We start from the raw sequence: 19,049 nt of genomic DNA, 5'->3' as shown, positions 1-19,049 counted from the left end.
AAAATTTTTTTAAATAATATATATCCCCTGAGTTTGCCCCAGTTATCTTTTCACATATAAGACTATTAAACACACTTACACAAACTAACAGCACCAAGGTGTAACACATTCCTGCATTATTAATTTGTGTTATATGGTTACCCATAGAAATTACAGCCTAGAAGCTCTGCATTTTATAATTCTTATTTGCCTCTGTAACCAGAGTAAGCCTGACCTTTTGTGTGTTCTTTCCAAACCTACAGAAGCAATGGGGACACAGAGAGACAATTCTTGCATGTTCATTTCAACTACCTCATTAACTGAGAAGAGTAAAATAATTATGTAAGGAGATATGAACGAAGTTATAGTTTAAAGATATAAAATCCACATACAGCATTTGTTTGACAATCTTTACAGCAACAATTTTAAAATGCAGCGGCCAGCACCCACTTAATGCATCTCTGCCCTGACACTGCAAAGCAATTCACCCAAGGCTTCACTTGAATGATGGGAAAAATCTAAGACATAATTTAACTGCCCTCGCCTAACATCTGAAATCTTACATATTTTAACTATTGTTATTCTAAATATGCAGAAAAAGCAGGAAAGGAATGGATTATTTAAAACAACTCAAAAGTATTAGGAAGAATATACTTACTTCTATGCTTCTAATTCTTTTCTTAAAAAGCAAATCAATCAATCTAAAAACTATAAAAACTAAATTTGTACAGAAAGTCAAAACTTTCAAAATAAATTGTATAACTATTTCTGAATTAAAAGAGCATATCTCTCCCTTAATCAAAGAGACAAGTCAAACAGACATTTGTGTGCTCCCGCCTTTTCCCCATTTGGATCCCATGGTCCAGCCTCTTGCAAGATGCTAGAGTTGCCGTCTTTCAGGGGTTTGTTTGTAAGGTGGCCAATTTACCTCAGAGCCTCTGTGGCTAGCATTGGGGGAAAAAAAAAAAAAGAGCATATCTCCCTCAAATATGTCTCATGAAGGAAAAGGGCATGGATGTTGATTTTAAACCCAGAATTTAATGGTCACATCTAACTTTAGTTGTGAAAGAGAAGTGAGCCATCATCTGGATAATACAGTCTTTGCTTCATCACAGTCCTTGCTTTAGGAAGTCAATGAAAAAAGTCTCCATGCTGAACTACTTACACAGCGTTCCGGGAAGCTCCATAGGACAGTAACAGCTTGACTATGTCCACGTGCCCATTCTTAGCCGCATCGTGGAGGGGTGAGTCATTCTGATACCCAGTGGTGTTCACCAGTGCCTTGTGCTGGAGTAACAATTCCACCACCTGCAGGTGCCCATGACTGCAGGCTTCATGCTAATTTTTAAAAAAGAGAAGTGAAAAGAGTGATGAGGAAGAGCAATGGATAATATCATAATAAAACCACACTTTAGAAAAATGAATGTGAACCTCAGTAAGTAAATTGGTTCCTAATAGTCACAGAGACCATAAGTTGTTGAGAAAGTAAAATCCACTATTAATGATCTTTGTCATAAGATACATGGTGACCAAGATCTATGCAATTCGTAGGCAAAGATGTCTTTCATTTGAGCCTTAGGTCAAGAGATCTTTTTTTAGAAGAAAATGTAGCTTTAAGCCAATTATAGCTCCTAAATTACTCTACAATAAGAAATTTAAGACAAGAAAAAAAACCTTAGAAGTATTTAACAACCAAATCATGTATAAAATCTGAAATTCTCCAAGGTTGAATAGAATTCACTAAATCAGGTACTTAGCCATAAGCTAAGTGGTGTTTCCACACATATACAAATTACTGTATGCCTGGTGTCAATGCTAACAGAAGTAATGTGGAGTAGATCCTCCAAAGGACTTACTGAATGAATGGCATAACTGGCAACAATGGAATGTTCAAAGATGTCTCACATGCAAATCTTTCTTTATGTCTAATGAACTGCTAAGAATGCCCCTCTGCTGTAATCTGACAGGTCTCTGGCATATTGTGCTATTCAATTCATAATAGGTGGTATTTACTACACATCTATAGGTTTATTTCTAAGAGAAAATAATCTAAATTAGGCACCAGGTCCTCTAAATCACTCACCAACTTTTACTACAATTTGCCTCAGTGGCTGAAAAAAAATTAACTTTTCTTTGAAAAGGTTAGCCAGTCCATAGAGTCCAAACAACAAAGACTGATCCAGTCTAAACCCTCCCAGCTTAAGTGTGGCAGAGAGGTCATTATGTACCACTTTAAACCTTTTTTGCACCTGGCCTATTGAGGATCTTACAATTCTTGTGAATTTCCAGTTCCCAGGATAAGGGCTTACATTTCATCTGCTGACACATCTACGGCTGTACTCTAATCACATGCTTACTGTCCTAATATAATTCGCCCATATAGCACTTGTTGCCATGTATTTGTGCCATTCTTTTCCCAGACTATTCTTCATGCTGCATTTTAGCAGTAAGAAGCAGAGACTTTTAAAAATGATTAACGAAGAAAAGTTTTACTGCCTCTATTTATTTGGAATTGGATAGGGTATGTAAGTGAGGCCGAGACAGATCCTCAGTCCCTTGTGATACATTCCTAACCCACCCAGTTCCTCTGACCTCTCTCCGTTCCAGAAAATGTTTCCAATTACACGCAATGCTACAGAATGGAGCCTGATGTTGGCTGTGGAAGTTACCTCTCCACACGTTTGCTAAATTCAGCAATATGGTGTGGTGCAACTAGTTTCCTAAATCTAAAGACAGTCAAAAGGTAGTTCATTTTGTGCCTGTCACAACTGAGGAGCTAAATGAAAAATAATTATTTTCTCTTACTTGCTGAAAATACAAGTTTTTAGGTTAAAAAGAGTGTATATATGGCAGAGAATGATATACAGACTACATTAACTGTAAACTATAATAACTATAAAACATAAACAGAATGGGAATAAAACGCAAACAAGAAGAAAACTACCAACGGCGTCCATCCAGCATGGTCTTTAACATTCGGGTCACTTCCATTTTGTAAGAGGTATGCAACAGAAGGTATGTCGCCCTAGCATAAGAATAAAAAATAAATAAATAAATAAGAAATTGAACATCATAATGGAAAAAATAAAATACTGAGGTTTTTTTTTTAAAGATTCTGCTTCTTTAAGATAAAACAATTTTTTTCTCTTATGCCTTATGCCTACTGCTCATGAGTTAATAATTAGTAAGTTCTGTATGAATTATTTTGAGGTACCAAGTCCTGGAACTCAGACGGTTCATTCTTGACTACAGAGTACAAAATCTCTGCAATAAGCTCCCCACGCTGAAATGCATTTTCAAAATAACAAATAAATGACACCAGCCACAGATCATCTGATCATAATAAAGTTTTTAAAGGCATCTCATTTATAAAAAAAAAATTTTAAAGGGATTAGATATTTTGAGCATACACAAAAATGGTTTCTCAGTATTGTTTAAAAGATAACTAAAGCCAAGAAGGCTGCTCAGTAAAATTATATTTAAAACTGCCAAAAACAGTCTTATGGACTGTTAGTCTATCCTTAGTACACTAATGTAGCTCATATTCACCTTATTTATTCAAATATATATTTCTAGGCAGAAGCAAAGCTTATTTTCTCCAAAAGAAATAGAGATTTCTCTGGAAACTAAATTTTAAAATTGGTATTTGACCAAAGTTATTTATGACAATGTCGTGTCTTGTGAAGCACCTCCTTAGTGAAAACAAAATCTCTCCTCTCCCACTCCTAGCCCCAATACTCTTCTGAAATGAGTTTTTGTCCTCTATAGGTTGATAATGTTGAAGTCATTAAGATCCCCTTAAAACAGCATTATTAGTTTTTAACTTTTTAAAAAATCCTCACCTGAGGATATGTTTATTGATTTCAGAGAAAGAAGAAGTGAGAGACAGAGAGAGAAAAAAACAGAATGTGAGAAACATCAATTGGTTGCCTCCTGCACACGCCCCAAAAGGGGATCCAACCAGCAACCTAGGTATGTGCCCTAATCAGGGATTGAACCCACAACCTTTTGGTGCATGGGCCGACACTCCAACCAATGAAGCCACCTGGCCAGGCTCAGATACAGAATATCTTAACATAGTAGCTTACTTAGTTTTCTAAAAAACAAATCCACATGAAACATATATTTTCCTTTGTTCCTAAATTAACAAAATGACCTTAAATACTCAATGCACCTAAAAAATAAGCATGGTATGTTTCAAATCAAATGTTCCAGTTAAATTAAAAAGCATTTTCCATAGTTCTTGAGGGGTGAAAATTCTGTATTTCTTGTGCAAGTTAACATGTATTTAGCAACTTTTGCTTTAATATTCAAGCCAGTTCCAAATGAGCTCAGGAAAACCTGTCAAGATACAAACATGAATTTTTAAAACAATTTGGGGTAGATGAATAGCCGGAACATGTATTCCCTACCTTCCACATGAAAGTAAACACAAGAAGCGGACAAAAACCTTCTAAAAAATTTTCTCATTCTAATTACGTGGTAAACGTAAAACCACATTCACCTAAAGAAGCCTATAAAAATAACAGAAACAAAACTGTGGAGAGTCACACAGGAAGCGTCACATAGGGACAGAGTGACAATTTAGTGACTAAAAGAATATCCTGTAAGGCTGCTAGACAGTAGTATTCTTCTTTCATGTTACCTTTTCATATCAAATCAGAGATGTCTTTTGTTAACATTGTACCCCTAAACTCCCCTGAACTATACAGCTGATATGCAAACTGCTTGCTTTTAATACCCAACCTTCCTTCTCTTCCCTAGTACTTAAAAGTTTGTCATATTTTCATCCTTCTCTTTTATGTAAATTTAATGTCATGCACATAAATAAAATTATGATAATTAGATAGGGTCCACAGTAACTGGGTAAGCTTGAACCAATATGAAGTTTCCAGGAAATGAATTAACTTCTGCTTCTGATTTCTTTAAATTACTTTCTTCTGTAATAGAATATTTTCCGAGTAATAAGCACTCACTTCTACTCTCCTCACAACTTAAAAAAAAATAGTTGAGATTTTTCTTTCTTAAACCATGGCAAGAAAATAATCATCTGAGGAAAGTATTTACCAAGGCTTCTAAGAAATTTTAAAAGGATTAGATATTTTGAAATAACCCCTTAAAGGCTGAAAATAAAGAAGCATGCCTCCTTGAATTTTCCTATTGCTAACCTTCATCCAAAGGACTCTTCACACATTCGTGCATACGATAACATAAATTAACATTTCAAAAACAACACACAACAACAACACACACAAACAAAATGTTGTCCCTATTATAAAGGTTAGCACTTCCAAAATACCATTAATAAACATCTTTATAAAAGTAGTACAGGATATTATGGTTAAGTACAATAATAATAATGAGTTACCCAAAATGGTTAAGCTTTCAATGTATATGAACTGACCAAGTACCTAAAACTTCTCTTAGCAACTAGATGTCATTTAAAATCAAAATCTAGTCATCTGGAATGGAGCTCTAAAATATATTAAACATTTCCCTAGATTCTGAGCCAAAGTTAACGCAATAAAATAATTTCACAGATGATTCCGACAACCAGTCTTCATAACATAAACTTCTGGTATTACAAAAATGGTAAGTGACAGAGGAGAAAATGGATACTGGCTCCAAGAGGTGTTCCAGAAATTAAAGTCTTGAAAATATCACAGATGCCAGTTTGCTTTTGAGTCCTTTGCGACTGTCTCAGGAAGCTAGTAAGAAGGACATGTGACAATGTGGCTTTACACACAATATAACATGACTGCCTTAAAGGATAACGAACCACAAAGTCGAAGCCTGAAGGAGCTCCTCACTAGGGACTTTCTCTCTGCCCAGGAGATCCTCATCACCTTGGTGATGTTAAGCACATCAGGCCTTGTATGTTTCCTTCAAAATATTATGTGTCATGTCTGCATAACAAATACATCCTATGACATGCCAACTTCAAGCCATTCTTGTATTTCATAATACGTTCACTGCTATGACATGAATTATGAGTAATCATTACCATTTTAAGTATCTATACTAGAGAACTTTGGGGAGGTTTTTCCAGCAAAGGTGACATATTAGAGTAACAAATCAAAAATTTCTTTATGTCTAGAGAAATGTCAAATACTGACGTATTTTTTCATTAAATCAGAAGAATAAACAATATGAGTATATATCTTAGTTTCTACTTAAGCATAATGCTTTCTCATAAAATCTCTCATTTATAACATGCTCTCAGTAACATTTTAACCATAGGTGACATACACATTCAGAGAGAAACATGGGGAATAATAGCGTGATGTTTCTCAACTTTTGTTCTGGTTAAATGAGAATGTTCACGACATCCCTATTGTGTAACAAAATAAAAGTACAATAAAGGTATTCGAGAATAGTCCTGTGAGGCTTTCATTCAAATGATGCTGAATATACCCCAAAACTAAAAACTAGCGAGCTCGCCTGTACGCACACGATCCTGAGGGAAAACGGATATGAGAATTGATAGTCCAGACAGTATCTGCTGATGATCTCTCTACCTTCTGGCAGCCTGAATATTTAGGCAATTTGGATGTTTCATAAGATCCTTCTATTCCCAAGATAAATAAGATAACAGCTGTTTTACATTAATCTAGAAGTCCCACTTCTCAGAATTTAACCAAAAGATATACCTGCTCACATGTGAAACAAAGATTGCTTACAACCATGCTGTGTGTAATAGCAAAAGAAAGAAATACAGGACCCTTGGGCTTTGTCCATGGAAGGAGGAAGGATTGAGGGTGAGAGGTGGGGGTGGGTGGGGCAGGGGAAAGGGGTGGCGGGAAAATGGAGACAAATGTATTTGAACAATAAAAAAATTAAAAAATAATTTTAAAAAAACAGGCATCCATCTATCGATAAGGAACCAGTTAAATAATGAAAACTCATGGAAAGCTATACTACTATAAACGTGTAGAAAAACTGTGTAATATGGAGAGCATTTGCTTATTTGCATAAAGAAATTTACAAAAGACACACTAGAAAATAAGGAAGGCCATTAGCAGGAAGGATTTGTCGGCAATAGTGGCTGGGACAGAAATGGAAGTGAGGCTTTCCACTATAAATACTCTACTTTTTATTTTTGAAACATGAAGCTAATATGAAATAAAATTTAGTAAGTAAATGTAATATTTTGAAATTAAATTTTAAAATGAGAGTTCATAGTGCTATGCAGACACGGGAAGGCCTGTGGGTTGCATTTCAAGTAGGCCAGGAAGTTACCGGTAGGGAGCTGAGAAATGGCAAGTTCCAACTTAGGTCAGGTTACCATGGCTGTCAAATAGAGATCTGAATGCAAGAAAGCAGAGCAAGAAAATAGTTCCTGGTGTGGTTGGAATTAGGACCCCCCCCACCCCCCGCAAAAACACAAACCTCTCTATGCCCTCATCTCCAGAACCTGGATGTTACCTTACATGACCAAAGGGACTCTGCAGCATGATAAAGGGTTTGGGTCCTGGGTGGGAGAGGCTATCCTGCCCTGCCAGGGCGGCCCCAGTGTTCTGGGAGTCTTTAAAGGCAGCGTGCATTTCCTGGCTAGGCCAGGAAGATGATGTGAGGACACTACTCTCTGTTGCTGGCTTTAAAGACAGAGGAAGAGGGACACAAACTAAGGAATGGTGGCAGCCTCCGGAATCTAGGAAAGGTGTTTAGCTGACAGCCAGCAAGAAAACAGGATCTCAGTCTTATAACCACAAGGAACATGCAGCTCCTTGGAACAAACCAAATTATCAAAGAATGGATTCTCTTGTGGAGCCTCAGAAAGAGAACACAGCTGACAGACTCATTTTAGCCTGATGAGACCCTACCACACCTCTGTCCTAAGAAAATAAATTTGTCTGGTTTAAGTCACTAAGTTTGTAGGAATTTGTTGTGACAGCAACAGGAAACTAACACAGGTGGTCAAGGCAAGAAATGACAAGTAGCTTCCACTAGGGTTGTAGCTATGAAAGGCTGTGGCCAACAAAGATGCCTAGAGAGGTAGGTTCGAAGCAAGACAGTAAAGAAGTTGGTTAATAATGCTGCCGAGTTCGGAGGCCAATCTATAAAGCCATCACTGCAGCAAGAGGAGCTACCTAGCGGGGACGCCCATGCAAAGTGCTGCAGGGTCCTCTGCCCTCCGTGCATCACCAAGCAGGCATCGTGCGACTGTGACTCTTCCAATCTCAGGGGACGATGGAAACGCAGAAAATGCCAGTCTGCCAAGACACTTCAAGGAAAAATAACAACTATAAACAACAATGACAAAAAATCTTTGACAGCAAAAAACCTGGTCCTTCCCCTTATTTGCTTTGCCTGTCTGAAAGGTCATCAAATCTATATTCATTATTCAGCGGCAGGAGCTCTTTCCCCTTCCCTATTCCTTGCTCATTTTATTGCAGTTTTAACTTCAGAGCACCCTCTAATCTTCTCAGGCTGATGGGTGCAAAACATAAATTAAGATAGCAGAATGACAGCATTTGGTTTTCTAATGCAAATAAATTATTCATTTTCAGCTGCAAACGAAAAAATTAGGGTAAAAATGAAATAAATATTATTTATAAAAAGAAAAATATACGAATAAATCCACTGTGCTTCTTAGAAATATTTGTTCTATTCAAATCAAACTGGGTGGGGAGCATACATTCAACTCATAATAAATTTTTAAGAGACACCATTATTAAATAGCAGTTAAAAACCAATAGAAATCAATTAGCTTTTTATAAGTGTACTGTATTAGAATCTGCCAACTAATGACAATAACAGCATTTGGTATGTTCAAGAGAATCAAAATGGGTAATTCCAATGCTGGCAAGACTCTTAGTAAACCAACAATCTGACAATACTGTATGAACTAATCTTCAATGAAGAAAATTCACAAGCCGCATCATGCCACCATTTTTTCCTGTTTGAAGATTCTACTGTTGCTTTTTCCCATGACCTAGGCCAGGGGGAGACGAATTATGGCCTACAGGCCAGACTCTTGATTTTGTATGTAAAGTTTTATTGGTTTACATACTGTCTATGGCTGCTTTTGCACTACAACGGCAGAGTTGGGTAGTTGTTATAGAGACTATTTGACCAGCAAAACTGAAAATATTTACTCTAATTGCCCTTTTAGGGAGTAGTTTGCCAAACCATGGCCTAGACTCTAGGTCCTAGAGATCCTCATTAATAAAGATAAATTATTCGCATGGTTAAAAGAAATATTCTCTACCAGTGTAAGTGGATGCTTACCTGGTGGTCTGAAAATAATTCCCAGAAAGCAAAATGCAGAAACTAAAGCAGCCACATTCTTATGTATTATTAAGAAAAATGAACAGAAAATAATTATTAAACTAGCCACTTATGTCCATGAAGCATTAATAACATTATAATGTAAGATTATAACAGCTTATGTGTATATATTATGCATATATGTATATACTATATATAAAAACAAAGACAAAAATATATAGTCTGACTTTTTTTTAAAAACATGCTTTGCAAAAATCAAACTAAAACATAACCAGAGCTGACTCTGAAAATTCAAGTTGTTCAAAGGACATGTAATTCAGAACATGTGGTCATACTGGAGGTTCTCCCCGCTACTTGCATCAAATACAGAGTATTCTACCTTCATCATTCAACGGAAGATAAAGCAAGGAAAATAATAAAACACTAACAGTTGGGAGAAATTCATTTTTGTGCTTTTCTCTTTCTCCACACAAAAATACAGGAGGTCCCTGGACTCAATGTCTACTCCAAGTTCTTCCTAGATGTTTTATGTCACCAACCTCCCGAAGGGGTTCCTTCCAGACCGCCCTAGTTCTCTATCCATGTGAAAGATCCAAGGATTGCCCAAAAAATTTAGAGGAAGATTGTAAAAACCTATTTCATTTAGTACTAAGCTCTCCCATGTCATATTTTCATAACATAGCTATGCAGTACCTGTGTCAATTTCAAAGACCATCCACCTCATACTCCAAAAACCAGCCAGGTTCTGCAAAACAAACACCGCCACACCCCAAGAGTTGAGGCAATAAATAACAAGAATTAACTTCAATAAAGAGGCTAGTGAAAGGGGCTGCTGGCTCCGGGGCACAGAGAACTCCTTTGTGGTGAACCACAGGAGCCATTTCTCACAGCCGAACATCCTGGTCATTGGGGGAAACACAACAATCACATCTTCCAACCTTCCAAAATCCAGCAGTGCCCCCCTAGGAGATTCAAATATACAGAAACTTGCCACCTCTCACAATGCCCCTACCTCTTTTGCTAAGAAAGGCATGTTGCCAGCAGTAACTTGGCACTTGCCTATATTCATAAAACAAAATGGTGAAAACTGAACAAAAGCATTATGGAATAGGCAAAAATGAAAGCACTTGCCAAAGTAAAAGCTATAATATTGAAACATTGGTTTTCTCCTACAAGATCACGGTCCTGAGGCTCAGGAGCCACTGCTGTTACTGAACATAGGCATGCAGCCCCTGTGAGTTTTATTTCTCATTCAGTCTTTAAGAGTACCACATCTGTGGTAGGTTAATTATCCTGGCAAACTTGTCCCATTTTTTTGCAAACTCATCCAAAGAAACTGTTTAATAGTTGGTCTCATTCTGAAATTGCACTTCAAAGTAAGCTTCATACCTTAATTGAAGCAATATGGAGCAAAGTCTCTCCCTTATGATTTCTTTTCACAGCCGTAAGGTTACTGGGTGGCAGCTTCGTGGCTGAGGGGCTGGGCAGCATCCGTCTGTAACTTGTACTATTCAGTGCAGGTGGTGGTGTACCTGGTGAAGAGCTAATGGATTCATCTAATGCGTCACTGTTTCTTCTCCTTCCTGTGCCACCGACTTTAAGGTTGCTTGAAGATGGCAAGGAAGAGCCGGGTTTTGGCATATTTTCTGAGGGCACCGTTTGCTTCACAAAATTTCTACTGGTGCTGGGAGTGCTGCTCCTACGTCTCTTAGAAATGGGACTGGACGGTCTCCTGCGACGCCCACGTTTTCCTTTATGACTTACGGGCACAGATTTCTTAGATGTAAGGTCATTTTCAGGGGGATTCTTCTCAAGAATCACTACCTCATCCCTGCTCTCAATTTCTGGTGACTCTATTTGCTCAGCCAATGGCAGAGAGACTTCAGTTAAGTTTCCAACACATTCATCTTCTGCTACGGAGCCACTTGCTAGTAAGTCTATTTCACCATTTCTCTGAGGACTAGCAATAACTGATGGTTGGATACAGAAAGATACCAGCTTTTCCTTAGATTCCTCTTTGGAGTCAAGTTGACCATCTTTTTTATCTACATCTAAATTCCATTCTTGGTTGATTTTAGTTAAAGTTTTCTTCTTCTGTCTTTTTCCAGATCTTGTAGAAGCCTTTTTAGCCCTCACGGAAACATCCACTGGAGGACTTGTAGAAACATATTCGTACGCTGAGGCCTGCTGAGCATTTTCATCATTTATCATTTGAGGCTCAGTTTGCACTGAAACTTTACTTACAACGTACCTGACCTTCTTACTTCGAGGACTAAACCACATTTTTATTGAATTCTTCTTACTTTCTGCATCATTAAATAAGCTTTTCCTGGACGTATCTTCTTTTAAATCTGGTAGGAAAAAAGAAAAGTAATGTTACATGAACTTAATCTCTCCCATTTTGAGCTCCCACAGAATTTTATTTATGGTTTTCCTAAAATGTATCACACCTTTTATTTTTGTTGCTCTTTCTCCCTTCCTACACTATGAACTTCATTAAGCACAGATATTCGGTCATTCAACAAATATTTACAGAATCCTACGTTAGTCCCAACAATGTTGTAGGTTCCAGAGAACAAAACAGGAAACTTATGTTTTGTTCCACTGGGGATGACCAGAATATATAAATAAGTAAGTGGAGCATACAGTATGCTGGTGGTTTTTAGAGCCATGGAGAAGAGAGGTATTAAAGTAATAAATATGCAGGTGTGGAATTTTATAAGCAGCAGTCAAAAACTTAAGATGTTAACTGGTGGTAATGTTTTTAAAAAGACTTTTGAAAATCAATACAATTCACAATATCAACAACTAAATGAAAACCATGTGATTTTCTTAACAAATATTGAAAAAAAATACAATAGCCAAACATTCATAATTTTTAAAAAGACTGAGCACATCAGGGAAAAAAGGGAACTTCAGCCTAATGAAAAGCCATCTGCAAAAATGCACACAGCCAGTATCATGCTTAATTTGGAAAGACTGAATCTACTATTTTGTTCCTATTACCTTCCTATTATCAAGAACAAAGCAAAGATGTCTGTTCTCACCACTCCTCATGGCACATCCAGCAGCCTATTTGCTTAGGACAAAAACCTTAAGAGTCAAATTTGCCTCTGCTATCTCTCTCACATCCCTTGATGCAAAATGCAAGTTCTGTCAGTTCTACCTGAAATAGCCATCCAAAATCTGACGACTTCTTACCACCTCCCCTCCCGATGCCCTGGTGTAACACACCGTCATCTCTCACTAGATTATTACAATGGCCTCCCACCTCAGCTCCCTGACTACGTCTTTGCCTCATCCCTCATAAGTCTATTCTCAACACTGCAGCGAATGATGCTTTTATAATTGGTCAGACCATGTCACTAAAACCCACCAGCCACTAAAACCTTCCAACCTGCCTGAATAAAAACCTAAATTGTAGTAGCTGAGTACAAGGCCAGAACCTGATCCTCCCTGGGATAAGGAGACCCTCCTCATCTCACTTCCTATTCTCTCCTTACTCACCACGCCCACCACTTGGCCTCCCAGCCGCTCCTCAAACACACCGCTCCACTCTGCGGGGGCCTCGGAACCTTTCCCCTTGCTGACCCTTTGCCTAGGAAACTCTTCCCCAACTAACTGCATGGCTTGCTCTCCCTTCAACTGAGGGTCACTGCTCAAATGTTACTTTTTTTGTGAGATTATCCCTGACATCCCAGTTAAACTTACAAACCTTCACCTCCTACTTATGTCACTCGTACTTAGGTTTTTCTTGTCTCTCTCTACCCATTGGTATATAAGCTCTCAAAAGACAAATATTTATTTCTCTACTCTGCCAAAGCCCCAGTGCCTATAGTGTCTAGCACATATGCTCAGTACGTTTGCTGAATAAATGAATGAGATCTTACAATCGATGTAAAGCAAGCTGGGCCTCACTGAGACTCAAGTCAGGGAAGGGAAATGATGTTTCAAGCTTTAGAATGAATGACCACCCTGGCTGCTATGCAAAGGGGGAACTTTAGAAAGGAAAGAGGGAGGGGACACAGTGACCATGACACAGCTATCATCCATCCAAGATTAAGCTCATAGTGGCTTTAGCAAGGATTGAAGCAGTAGAAATAGTAAAAAGTATCAGATACAAAGTCTGACATATTAACTAAACTAAGAGACAGGAAAAGATGATAAAATGTTTAAAGATGCAGTAGCACATATAATATGTTTACATATTTAAGGAACTAAACGAAAGCCAGTATACCTGCCTTGCAGAGACCAAGGAAGAAAGTGGTATAATGATGAGACTATAAAAATAGGCAATAGCCAGGCCATGAAAAGTCTTGCTGGCAATGTTAAAGACTTTGATACCTATGGTAAGAGCAATGGAAAACCAATAAAATGTTTTACGTAAGTCAGGTGGCAAGGGCATATCTGTGTTTTTAAAAGATCACTCTTGGTTCAAGTATAGGAAAATAGACTGGAAGGCGGCAAGAGTAGATGCAAGAATACTTGTTAAGAGGCCAAAGTGGGAGTACACGTAGAAGATAAAAGACTAGGGAGGTGGTGATAGAAAAAGAAAAAACGTAGAATTATTTGAAAAATATTTAGGAGCTAAAATTCATAGGATTTGGTAAACAAAAGAGGAACAAGATGACAGGGATGATTCCCACGTGTCTGGCTGACACCACTGACTGCTCCTAGAGAATACCAGCCCTGATGACCAGAGACACAGCCTGCCTGGGGCCCTGAGCATCCCTGCATGCCCTCGCCTGGTGCGCCAAGGAGGCAAGGCCCTGACTGCTCTTTCCCCAGGCCGTCTCTCAGGACTGTTGGCAGCAAGCAACTGACAGATGTGGTAGTTATCTCCTGGCGGGGGGGGGGGGGGAGTAGGCCAATTTCTGCTTATTACAAAAATATTCAATTCCCCGAGCTCACTGCATGTGAAAGAATCCAGGATAGGCTCTTTGTCAATTATGATTAAAGATGCAAAACTGCTCAATGAAACATTGGCAAAACAAATCCAGGTATTTCAAAAAAAAATGATTAAATATTTGCCAATTTTAAATGCATATTCCCTTTCACAAAGCAATTTCACCTCTAGTAATCTATCTTATAAAACATACAAAATACTCATGGCATGTGCCTGCGACCACGGATGTATAAGAATGTTAATCATTGCCATGTCTAGCAGCATAAATTAGGAAAAACGTCAGTGTTCAACTGGGGATGAATTAACTACGGACACTTAGCTAGTTATATAACTAACATGCAAAGAAATTAAAGTCATGTCTAAGTGCAGCACAACCCCACTTATATTTTAAAAATTCTATTATGTTTATGTCCAAATATTTTCATAAATTCATAAAAGAAGGATGAGACGGTTAAACAATGAAAACAGTCCTTCTGAAAAGGAAAGGGATCTATGCTTTTCAATTGAGGGAAAAGAGTAAAATGAGACTTTCATGTTTTACCCTATAACTTTTATACCACTTGCATCATTTGCAAAAAAAAAAAAATGTTCTATGTGTTTTATAATTTAAACAAGTGAGAACAAAACTGGTATAAGAGAAACCAATTATGATTAGAGGGTATGCCCTCTAATCCAGTCCCCTGCCCTGACCTCCAAGCGGGGAGAGAAGCTAGAGGCTGAATCAACCACCAATGGCCAATGATTGAATCAACTGTGCCAATGTAACAAAGTCTCTACAAAAACTCAAAAGACTAAGAGAGCTTCCAAGCTGATGAACGGGTGAAGGGGCTGGGACAGTAGTGTGCCCTGAGAGGGCGGGGAAGCTGCACACCCCTACCCACATACCTTGCCCTATGCATTTCTTTCATCTGGCTCTGTCTTTTTGTAATGAGCCAGTTACATTGCAAGTAAAATGTTTTCCTGAGTTCTGTGAGCTACTCTAGCAAATTAATCAGCCTGAGAAGGTCATGGGGTCAGGGTGAGGACAAACTTGTGGAACTGAGCTCCTAACCTATGAGATCCAATGCCATCCTCAAGTAGACAATGTGAGAATTGAGTTAAATTGCAGGACACCCGGCTGGTGTCACTGAATGGCGTGTTGGGTGGAAAACCCCCACATCTGGTGCCTGAAGTGAAGTGGTGCTGCAGTACAACAGTCCGAGTCAAGGAGACACAGAAGTAGTGAGGTTCCCTTGCTATATATGTTGAAGTCTCTACATGTACTGTATTTTTAGACCTACCAATCTTGCCCATTAATAGATGCTCAAGAAATAGTCAGTGAATGAACTGTACAGCCAGCTTTCCACTTGGATTCCAACAGGTACCCCCTTCCAGTTCTTTTGCCTTGTTTTTTGCCTCTAAGCTCATTCATTTTGCTTTTAAAAATATTCCCTAAAATTCTCCCTTTGCACCTCAAACAGACAAGTAAAGCCAACCCAGGCCATGAGCACAGTGGTAAACACATAAGCAATATTCAGAAAATATCAATCAATAAATTATATTATATCCTCCCTTAAATCTTGACAAGTATGTATACAAGGGAGGTTAGAATTCATTTTAGGGTCTAAAAGTTATCTTGAGGATCACTCATCCAATTCTCTCCATTTAAAGATGAGGAATTAAAAGTTAAATGAGGGGTGGAGGGGAGTCTCCCAACTCCCAACACGGTGCTCTTCTCTCCACACTACCTGGATTACCAAAAGGCCATTTCAGGGATGAAAACAAAAACAGGAAAGGCAGGGAAACCACCACCACCACCACCTTGCAGGTTTAACAATGACTAACAGATAATTTCATATTGCCTGATATTCTCTCTTCAAATTAACACTGATACAATAATCTCCTCTAACTGGGACACTTAAAACATGTTCTCTTTGCTCTCCACTTAAAAAGCAAAGAAAGGGAAAAAAAAAAGAAAAAGGAAACTACCTGTATTTTGCCACATATACTGTGCATTTTTTGCCCAAATTTTTGAAGGAAAAATGAGGATGCACATTATACATGGGTAGTACCTGAAATACCTTGTATCTGTTCTTGTGTTTTGTAATTATTTCTTACATAAAATTTCTTGTACCATAGTATGTTCAAAAATAAATGCTAAAATTCCTTTATAGTACAAAAAAAAAAACACAAGTATCTAAATATAAATAAATAAATAATTGAATTTTAAAAAATTAAGACAAAGATTTTTTTACTGCAAGTTTGGGCCAAAAACATGGGTGTGCATAATACAAAGGAGCACGTTATACACGGCAAATACAGTACCAGAATCCTGCTTTGTCCTTCTCCTCAGAGATCACACCCCATTCAAGCTGAAAAGAACTCTATGTAAAACTTTTCTTACACTACAGGATCTAAAGAAAAATTTTAATGAATCAAGTTCTAAAATTAAGTTATTTTAAGAAGAAAGCCAATGGCATTTTACTCCTATGGACTAGTAACACCCACTGTTTAGGAAATAAAACATGTCTTATATGACCAAGGTGTCACAGATTTTTTTTTTCTTCACACAGAACACTTTATTATTTTATCCACCCAAAATTAATAAGCTAGAAAATTATATGACTAAGGTGTCACAGATGTTTTTTTTTCACACATAACATTTTTATTATTTTATCCACTCAAAATTAATAAGCTAGAAAACTAAAATCTCAAAACTTCTCTAAACTTCAAAATCTAGTCTTCTATTTTTTTACTTCATGTTTCTCTAGTATAAAAGTGCTATCTTTATAAATAGATCTGCCAAGTAAAAGACAATACTTTAAACAGGTTAAAAAAAGAAAAGAAAAAATAGTGTATTTTGAAATACGAATAATTAGTATTTATCTCAGAAAAAATTACAAAGACACAATCCCAGCCTAGCAAAGGAATTCAGTCAGACTCCACTCCCCTCCAAAGAAGCCATCTCTTCCTCCTGGTAGAAAAATGGAAGAACTCCACTGGAACGACAGTAACAGATGAGCCCGGCTGAAAGCAAGAGTGTGTGTCTGAAGAAGGGCAGACCCTCGGACATCCTTCCTATGTCCTAGCTGAGCTTCACCTGGTTCCAAAGTGTTACTAGGACAGGATCTTGGAAATCATAACAAACAGAATGAGGTATCCACTCACAGGGAGACTTAATGTCTAAATTCAACAAGGTCTTTCCTCTGCAGTGATAAGTAGATTTCAAAACTAAGTCATTTCTGATATAATCTCAAATCTAGAGGAAAGGTCAAAATGAAATGTTACCAGGATTACTTTTGAAGAAAGACTAAGGATTACAAAGAGTAAAGGTTAATCCTCTGGTAGTCTGTAAAAACTTGTCTTTATTTTGATTTATTTTAAATATAAATAATGACATTTTCAACTAAAAAGTCAAATCCTGAAGTCCTTGATGCTTACAATACTTACAAAATGTAGAATTAGGCATTTAACAAAAAATTAAGGCTTGTGAAGTAGCAGCAACACATTCGATTGACTAAAAAATCTAAATCTATAAAGATAACAAATTTCACCCAGGTGTTCATCTTTCTTAACTAACAAAGCAGTAAATGAAGACGGCATATATTCATGTAATTTATAGGTACACAACAATTTCACTAGTCATCCAGTAATACTAAATTTAGTCAAGAATATTTTAATTGTGCATACTGTCCTAACTAAAGAAGGGCCACAACAACAAATGTGCTGTAAATTCTGGACTTTACACAGCATTTCTACGTTGAGACTATAAAAAGCAAAACCACCACCACCACTGTTGGAACATAAAGTACACTATTAACAGCTACAACAGCTTTTATGGGTGAATGCTTCTAAGCATTATAAATTACCATATTCATTTCATGAAGAAAAATACTGGTCCTTCCTCTACATAGTAAATTTCACAATGATGACATTTAAAAGGATTCTGTTCTCTGAATTTAAACATTTCTGAGTACTCCACAAACTATCCAGGAACAGAGGTGCACATGTTGCCAAGGAGCTGCTAAGCCAAGTTTATTCTTAAAATTGAATAATAAACTATAGAAAAGGGAGGCAATTAGAAAATGTGATTTCACGATCATTAATCTACATCAAAGGATTATAATGATGTACATTGTGTGCCTTTCAAATTATCCTCTATTATAGGTTTCACAACAGAAGTTGAGAAATCTCTTTGACAAACTAGCCCCTTATTAAAAAAATCAAAGGAAAGTACTTGGCTACCATCTGTGCAACATTAACGCCTTCACTGAAGAATGATTATTTTGTAAGTTAGGAAGGATTCAGTTCTATCTAAAAAGAATAATAATAATAAAAGCAACACAGATATTCAAATGCTCATCTTCACCTATTGTAAAAAAGTCATAGCATATATGAAACACTATACAATTCGCCACAGAAAGACCAGCATCTCTCCTGAAACCAGAAAATAAAACTGTGGTCCTATGAAAGCATAATCACATTTTTTATTTTTAATGTCACCAATATCAACATGTATTTCACAGAACCTGACCAGCACCTGCAAGGTCTGATTTACTATCATGGAGCCAAGAGAAAATAAAAACATTTAAATTTAACTCCATTAGTAGAAAGCAGATTATGTTATAAAGAATACGGCAAAATTATCCATAAATGGTTGTCAGAAAATTTATGACAGTCCCTTTGCTTTAAAATACATTGAACTGAGAAAAATCTGTTCAAGTATTTAGAAGCTCATTTTAGAAAGTATTACTGTAAATCAGGCTTCTTTATCTCCAGTATATACCACATACTATGTCCATGACTTGACAAGTTCTTCCTAGTTATCCAGCTTAATTACAGTAATTATATATTTTATAGTAAATGCAAATAAGGTTCATTTTGAAGATAAATTGTGAACTACGCATTTAAAAAAAATAGAGAAAATATGGGAGATGTCCAACCATTCCTCTTA

General features: G+C 37.2%; 1 protein-coding gene across 2 annotated transcripts in view; it reads right to left on the bottom strand.

Moving 5' to 3' along the window:
- Window positions 1–19,049, bottom strand: part of BARD1 (BRCA1 associated RING domain 1) — a 61,801-nt gene that overhangs the window by 23,270 nt on the left and 19,482 nt on the right. For both annotated transcript variants that reach the window (XM_054586174.1, XM_054586176.1), the window contains 3 exons: window positions 10,600–11,561; window positions 2,924–3,004; window positions 1,145–1,317 (listed from right to left, as the gene is read on the bottom strand). In XM_054586174.1, coding sequence (XP_054442149.1) covers window positions 1,145–1,317; window positions 2,924–3,004; window positions 10,600–11,561 — 1,216 coding nt within the window. The remainder of the gene's footprint in view (window positions 1–1,144; window positions 1,318–2,923; window positions 3,005–10,599; window positions 11,562–19,049) is intronic.

Source organism: Pteronotus mesoamericanus, unplaced genomic scaffold, assembly GCF_021234165.1.
Source record: "Pteronotus mesoamericanus isolate MK-2021 breed Mesoamerican mustached bat unplaced genomic scaffold, CSHL_Meso_final contig_90, whole genome shotgun sequence".
Classification (NCBI taxonomy): Eukaryota; Metazoa; Chordata; class Mammalia; order Chiroptera; family Mormoopidae; genus Pteronotus; species Pteronotus mesoamericanus.
The sequence above is the reverse complement of the archived record's forward strand: the minus strand, read 5'-3'. Positions and strand labels throughout refer to the sequence as shown.